This window comes from Pseudochaenichthys georgianus, chromosome 21, assembly GCF_902827115.2.
Source record: "Pseudochaenichthys georgianus chromosome 21, fPseGeo1.2, whole genome shotgun sequence".
In the NCBI taxonomy this organism is placed as follows: domain Eukaryota; kingdom Metazoa; phylum Chordata; class Actinopteri; order Perciformes; family Channichthyidae; genus Pseudochaenichthys; species Pseudochaenichthys georgianus.
The window spans coordinates 37,508,345-37,516,336 of NC_047523.1; the positions used below are offsets into that span (position 1 = coordinate 37,508,345).

Genomic DNA, 7,992 nt, shown 5'->3' on the forward strand with positions numbered 1-7,992 from the left:
CTCCTTTGTTCTGTGCCCTGCCTGCAGGAGAAACTGTAACACATCCCCTTGTGTGCCGTTAGAACATCAGTCACAGCTGCATGCACATCCACATGAAGGCAGTATGACTGACTGACTGACTGACTGTGTGTGTGTGTGTGTGTGTGTGTGTGTGTGTGTGTGTGTGTGTGTGTGTGTGTGTGTGTGTGTGTGTGTGTGTGTGTGTGTGTGTGTGTGTGTGTGTGTGTGTGTGTGTGTGTGTGTGTGTGTGTGTGTGTGTGTGTGTGTGTGTGTGTGTGTGTGTGTGTGTGTGTGTGTGTGTGTGTGTGTGTGTGTGTGTGTGTGTGTGTGTGTGTGGGGTCGGTCATTACTATACTTGTGGGGACCTAAATATGTTTACACAGTCACTGGCTTCCCTTATGGGGACAATTTGAGGTCCCCATAATGGGAATCATTAATCTTAGGGTGAAGACTTGGTTAGGCATGTGTTGGTTATGGTTAAGGTTAGGATAAGTCTCCAGGAAATGCATGTAAGTCAATGTAATGTCCCCTGAAGTGATGTATACATTGTGTGTGTGTGTCCGGTCCTCCCCCCATTTACAAACACACTCAACCAAAGGCGCTGTGGGTGGATGACAGTCTGGAGTCTCTATCCAAATGATGGACAACCACTAATTACCAGTGCAGTAATTAAGAATCAGGCAGCTGTGGCAACAATAAACTGCTTCTGGGAGACCATGGAGAAATGATGATGCTGCTGTTGCGGAGGGTGAAACTGTTTACTACGCCCCTTTAACACTGCATGTGCAGACACCCTCAGAATCAGAGACACGCTGTGGTGGAAGAGTCAGAGAAAAAATCTGGTCTTTTGTCCTAACCAGTGTTTAACCTCAGTTAAAAATGTCATCGGGTTAAAAAGACCCTATTATGCTTTTTGGGGTGTTCCTTTTCTAGTAGTGTGTTTATATAGGTTTGTGTGCATGTAAATAGTCTTCTGTCCCCCCCCCCCCCCCGAAACGCCTCCATTGAACTCCTTTGTTTACTTCAACAACACAATGACATCACCATGGAACACTCCAGCTTCTATTGGCTAGCGCTTCAACACATTGTACGTCATAGGCTAAGGGGTCTTTATACATGAGACAAATAGAGACCATTTAACATTTAAGCATGCAGACATGTCACAGGAGAGGAACAAAATACAAAAAGGGACCTGGAAATTAGCATAATAGAAACTCCAAAAAGAATAATAGGGCCTCTTTAATATTGTTCAGCCCTTAGAGTGATCTACCACGAGCAGTTTTGAGTGATTCAGTGCAGTTAAGATCATACAGAGCTGCTATTACTGAGGCCAAAGCGAAGGCTAAAGTGAGAAAGATAGCTAGAGGTGGAGAAAGCAGGAAGGTCACCTGATAAAATGCTAATACGAACGCTTAGCATCCACGCTAGGTCAGGCTGACTGGGCTTGTTGGCTGAGAGACTTGTTCAAATACACACACATGCCTTACAATTCTCTCTCTCTCTCTCTCTCTCTCACACACACACACACACACACACACACACACACACACACACACACACACACACACACACACACACACACACACACACACACACACACACACACACGCGCGCGCCTCATCTTAGAAATAAATAGCTGCTTTGAAGGACATTGATATTTTGTCAGACACCTGGTACGCAGAGATACTCTAACCATGAGTCTTTGTACAGGGTTTTTCAAGGCTTAATATACATTGTGTGGTTGTTTGATATGCAGACAGAGTCCCCAGAAGAGATGTATTTACTTCAGTAGTTGAACAGATATTTGACATCATTTTGAATTGTATCGTTATAGGTTTGCAGCATTACTCTCAATAACTCCAGATCGTTCAATTCATAATTTAATACCAGTTTAAAATCAGTAGCCAAATACATTAACCATTTCTGATGTCTGCTGTGCATCCCCTGAGAGGTGTCACCTTCTCTAATGTGGCCTTCATCCCATAATAGTATAAACTGGATTAGCCTGCATAATCCTTTCAGGTTTATTAGTCTGGGAGTATTAGCATACAGTAGTACAAAAACCCGAACTGTGGTTGGTAATCAGTGCACAGTGATAAACAAAAAACTGGTTTGAGGGTTTTTCCCAGGGACTGGGTACCTTGTGGAGGATGACAACTGTCTCACAACATGCTCATAAAAATAAAATAGTTTATTCCCTTTTTCTGCCAAATATGACAGATTTCGTGAAGTTGACCAAGAGGAGCACATAACTGTAAACAAAGAGAAGAGGAATTTGGTAGTAACAACTGAAAGTAGTGTTCTTTTAATGACCCAAAGTCACGTATCATCTACCCAGTATATTAATCCTTCATCCAATATCAATTGTAAGGCATTATCTGTTTTTATTTTCAGAAAATGTTCCGACACATTTCTCATCAGATAGATAACATGTTGGGATCCAAACTGACAGAAAAACATGTATAATTAATTTAAATGTAATAATGTGTGATTATAACAGTCGGACAATAAGTGGAACGAAAGTCAAATTTAAGGTTAATTATTTATTTGGCATTTTATGAAGTCAAGAAACATTCAGTGAACATTTAGCAGGAATCGGTGATACGCCTCATGCTCATGAACCTCTGGCCGCTCATGCCCATGTCCCTGAAGTTCCTGTACTCTCCGGGCCTCATGTACATCATCTTGCCTCTGAACTGGGGCTGCTCGTACATCAGCCAGTGACCGTCCATCACGTTGCAGGACTGGCACTCGTTCATGCGGTAACGCTCCATGATGTTGTCACAGTCCTCCATCATCTCGTGACTCTGACCACCGAAGTTCTCCTTCTCATAGATCTTCATCCTGAACTGGCCTCTGTGCTGCTTTGGGGAGAAGAATTATCAATGAATGATTTACTGTAAAGAGTTGTCGGGTGGTCACCCATAGTAGAATCGTCGGTTACAGTTGTATACCCACCATGGGGATCATACGGCAAGACTTGATGCAGTCCCTCATTCCCATCATGCTCATGCAGTCGGAGTACTCGCCCCTCTTCATGAAGCACTGGTTTCCCATGTAGTTGGAACGATCGTAGACCATGAAGCAGCCGCTCTCCACCCTGCAGGACTGGCTCCTGCTCAGGGAGGAGGACATGTCAGAGCAGTCATTCATGCACTCATAAGAACGACCCTGGAAGTTCTTCTCCTCGTAGAAGGTGATCTGAAAGAAGGGAATTGTAATTGTTAGAAATAGATTAGCAAGGTACACATGGATATTGCAAACAGTTATTTCTGCTTATCACAAAAAGACTTCTGAAAGTACCTTGCCCCTCATGTTCATGCCGGTGTTGCTCATGTTGGCTGTAGATGTGCTGTTGCTGGTGAACTGATATCTACCTGGTTTAACCCTTTCCTTTTATACCTGACTAACGTAAAGAATGGGTAGTCCCTCCCCCTCAGGGAACCATCTAACTCAGCAGTTTACCATTGAAGCCAACAGAATGCAGAGGTTTGGTACATTCTTACAGGGATTGGGTACCTTGTAGAGGAGGACAACTGACTCTATGTCTCTCAACATTCTCATAAAGACTATAGTTTTTTGCCTTTTTATGCCAAATATGACACATTTTACTTGTTTCGTAAAGTTGGACAATAGGAACACAGTACTAACAAAGAGAAGAGGAATTATGAGGGTGCTGCTAGGTGGGACTGTGAAACAAAGGAAAGGTCAGTCATATATATATTTTTTTATTTTGGCTTTTCAAATCAAAATAGTCGATATCAAGCACAATGCTTCTGAGCAAATTGTTTACATTCTTCTAAGTTTTTCCCATCACCTCATTCACAATAACATCATGGAGGTTTTAAAAGATGGCAAGCTATGATTAGTCGGGGATCTCTTGGCGGAGACACAGCAATAATTTATTACTATATCATTGCCTTTTTTGAAACAGCGACCATTTGAACAAAAACAAAGATTGCGTACTCTGAATGTAGAAGTAGAAGTAGATGATGAAACTGGAAAGTAATACACAAATATACAAGTCATCAAACATATTCTGTTTGTATCAGAGTGACTTTTTTCAAGAACAATAGGCCGTTGTAGCAATGGCTATTTGTTCTAGCGATATCTTGGTGTAGAACAAAATGGCTTTCGGTTTAATGTGAGCTTTTCTGGGGTTTATTGGGGTTTCATAATAATGGACAGTTAAAACAATGGCATGGCACCTAACTGTGAAACAAGAGTATTGTTAATGTTGAACTGTAGTGTTGTGTGTTACATCTGCTCTACAGTAAGTTCAATTTTAAAGTAGGTAAGTCCTGTTGTTCGAGTCTCCTCGATATTAAAAATATCAGAGGTTGATCTAATGGCCATACATTGAATTTATTCCCAACAAAAAACGTGTTCTTTCAATTAATATTAATGCTATTATTGTATTAGTATAGCAATGTTGCAAAGTGCTATACGAAAGAAAACAAGATAGTATGGCAAATGGATATAAATAACTGTAATACCCATATGAGCCAGAGGTAACAATGTTGTGTTGAGGGCGAGTTGAAGGAATCAGGGCTAATGTAATGTTAAATTCAAAATGCTTCATTATTTGAGTTGGGAACAAAAACACTGAACATGCTGCATTCCCCTGACATTTAACCAGAAGTCAAAAGTAATAATTAATGTCTAAAAAAAGAGACATTTAAAAAAGAAAAAAAAGAATACGCAGCAAATACAAATAGGACTGTTATTATAACTATTTAAAAAAACAATTTTAACACTTTTATAACAAATGTACAATATTAACATATGACAAATACTATATGCTGTATTTAAAGTGGAGAGCTGTGCTGATTTAAAAGAAGTAATGTGGAGAAGAAATGTGCAACATTTTAAAAATAATAAGATATTGTTCGCATTATGTTATGTGCATTAATATATTAAATCAAATCGAATCAAATTTTATTTCTATAGCACATTTAAAAACGATTTTCGGGCGAGCCAAAGTGCTGCACATGCAGATAATAAATACACATTACTACCGATGTAAACAGAAGACAATAAATTACAACAGCAAATATAAAAATCAAACACAGGGAAGTGTCATGAGTCGTGCTCTGCTATGATTAGAAGGCCAGGATGAAGAAGTGAGTTTTTAGTTTTGATTTAAAAGCCCCTAGGGTCTGGGCCGACCTCACATGGAGGGGCAGAGTGTTCCAGAGCCTGGGGCCAGCCGCCGCGAAGGCTCGGTGCCCTCTGGTTTTTAGCCTGGTTTTAGGCACTACCAGTAGCAGCTGGTCAGCAGACCTTAACGCTCTGGCTGGGGTGTAGCGCTGGAGGAGTTCAGCTATATAGGCCGGAGCCAGCCCATTTAGTGCTTTAAAAACAAATAAAAGGATTTTAAAATCAATTCGGAACCGAATTGGAAGCCAGTGCAATGAGGCCAGAATTGGGGTGATGTGGTCACGCTTTTTGTGGCCAGTGAGGAGACGTGCCGCTGCGTTCTGCACTAGCTGCAGGCGTTTAATTGAGGCCTGGTCCATACCCACGTATAGAGCGTTGCAATAATCGAGTCTCGAGGTCACAAAGGCGTTGATAACTCTCTCCAGGTCTTTGAAAGATAAAAAAGACTTGGTTTTGGCCAATACTCTTAATTTAAAAAAGCAGGATTTCACTACGCTGCTGACCTGCTTGTCGAATTTAAAAGTGTTAGTAAAAGTCACTCCAAGATTCATGACCGAGGGGAGGATGTTTGTTTTAAGAGGACCCAGAATGTCAACAGAAGAGGCTGGAGGTTGGGGTCCAAAAAAGATGACCTCAGTCTTGCTCTCGTTGAGGTTAAGAACATTTCTGCTCAGCCAGGACTTCATTTCTGTCAGGCAATCCATCAACTGCTGTAGTGAGTGTTTGTCATTTCCTTTGAGAGGCAGATACATCTGAACATCGTCAGCGTAGCAGTGGAAGGGAATGTTACGTTTTCTGAGGATTTAACCTAGGGGCAGTATATACAATAAAAAGAGGATGGGGCCCAGGATAGAGCCTTGGGGAACCCCACAAGTAAGAGGGGCCTTTGCAGAGGAGAAGGCACCTAGCTGCACTGAAAAACTGCGGTCTGTCAGGTAGGACCTGAACCATGCAAGGGCAGAGCCTGTGATGCCAGCGGACTGTTCAAGCCGTGACAACAGGATGCTATGGTCCACTGTGTCAAAGGCAGCTGTTAGGTCTAATAGCACCAGGACAGCTGGGCTACCTGAGTCGGCGGCTAGGAGCAGATCGTTAAAAACTCTTAAAAGGGCTGTTTCAGTGCTGTGCATTGGTTTGAAGCCAGACTTAAACTTTTCATGGATTCCATGTGAGATTAAAAAAGACTGCAGCTGGGCGTAGACTACTCACTCCAGGGCTTTGGATAAAAAAGGTAGCTGGGAGATGGGCCTAAAATTTGTGGGAATTGAGGGGTCGAGATTTTCTTTTTTAACAGTGGCTTGACCACAGCATGTTTGAAGGCAGCTGGGACGCAACCTGAGCTAAGAGAGGTGTTTATGACTAATAAAATACTTGCTCCAACTGAATCAAAAACATCTCTGAGAAGGCGAGAGGGAATGCTGTCTGAGGTGCAGTTTGTCGGCCGCAGGTGCTTGACAACATCCGAGAGAGAAGTGAGGGATACAGGCTCAAAGTGGTCGAGGACAGCAGGGCACAGAAAAGGAGCAGAATCTGGGGTAGCACTAGTGTGGGCTAGCCTAAGAGCGGATACTTTTTCAATAAAAAATGTAAGAAACCTATCACAGAGAGTAGTCGATGGCACAACCAAAGAAGCATCACAGGGATTTATGATCGAGTTGAGGACATTAAAAAGAACCTGAGGTTTCTGGCTGTTTTTAGAGATTAACAGAGAAATGTGCTCTGTTATATATAATGCATAATGTTTTTTCTGGGATGGATAAAAGTCAGTTTCATTGGGGGTCCTGGGCCTTGTTGATGAGCCCAGACTATTAATCCGTCATCCAATATCAATGGTAAGGCATTCTGTTTTTTTTTTTTTTCAATCTTGCAACAAATTTCTCCTCAGATATAAAACAAGTTAGGATCAACATTTTCATTGCTAATAGTTGCCTACTGTCAAATAAATCTTATATAATTAATTTCAATGAATAATGTGTGATTTTAACAGTTGGACAATAAGCATGACAAAAGTCACATTCAAGGTTAATTTTTTATTTGGCATTTTATGAATTCAGGAAACATTCAGTGAACATTTAGCAGGAATCGGTGATACGCCTCATGCTCATGAACCTCTGGCCGCTCATGCCCATGTCTCTGAAGTTCCTGTACTCTCCGGGCCTCATGTACATCATCTTGCCTCTGAACTGGGGCTGCTCGTACATCAGCCAGTGACCGTCCATCACGTTGCAGGACTGGCACTCGTTCATGCGGTAACGGTCCATGACGTTGTCACAGTCCTCCATCATCTCGTGACTCTGACCACCGAAGTTCTCCTTCTCATAGATCTTCATCCTGAACTGGCCTCTGTGCTGCTTTGGGGAGAAGAATTATCAATGAATGATTTAATGTAAAGAGTTGTCGGGTGGTCACCCATAGTAGAATCGTCGGTTACAGTTGTATACCCACCATGGGGATCATACGGCAAGACTTGATGCAGTCCCTCATTCCCATCATGCTCATGCAGTCGGAGTACTCGCCCCTCCTCATGAAGTACTGGTTTCCCATGTAGTTGGAACGATCGTAGACCATGAAGCAGCCGCTCTCCACCCTGCAGGACTGGCTCCTGCTCAGGGAGGAGGACATGTCAGAGCAGTCATTCATGCACTCATAAGAACGACCCTGGAAGTTCTTCTCCTCGTAGAAGGTGATCTGAAAGAAGGGAATTGTAATGGTTAGAAATAGATTAGCAAGGTACACATGGATATTGCAAACAGTTATTTCTGCTTATCACAAAAAGACTTCTGAAAGTACCTTGCCCCTCATGTTCATGCCGGTGTTGCTCATGTTGGCTGT

The 7,992-nt window shown here is 42.2% G+C and overlaps 1 protein-coding gene and 1 pseudogene across 1 annotated transcript; both read right to left on the bottom strand.

Moving 5' to 3' along the window:
• LOC117467007 (uncharacterized) overlaps positions 1 to 3,336 on the bottom strand; it is a 122,619-nt pseudogene extending 119,283 nt beyond the window's left edge.
• Positions 3,337 to 7,232: 3,896 nt separating this feature from the next.
• Positions 7,233 to 7,992, bottom strand: LOC117466854 (gamma-crystallin M2-like). Its single transcript, XM_034110336.2, has 3 exons — positions 7,951 to 7,992; positions 7,606 to 7,848; positions 7,233 to 7,508 (listed from the first exon to the last, which is right to left on the bottom strand). The coding sequence occupies exons 1-3, from the start codon at positions 7,981 to 7,983 to the stop codon at positions 7,233 to 7,235; spliced, it is 552 nt and encodes a 183-aa protein (XP_033966227.1). The 5' UTR covers positions 7,984 to 7,992.

Coding starts and splice junctions, on each gene's coding strand:
- LOC117466854 (XM_034110336.2), bottom strand. CDS start 7,983: ATGAGCAACACCGGCATGAACATGAGGGGCAAG. Junction 7,849..7,950: donor GCATGAACATGAGGGGCAAG/GTACTTTCAGAA, acceptor CCCTTCTTTCAG/ATCACCTTCTACGAGGAGAA. Junction 7,509..7,605: donor CTTGCCGTATGATCCCCATG/GTGGGTATACAA, acceptor TCCCCAAAGCAG/CACAGAGGCCAGTTCAGGAT.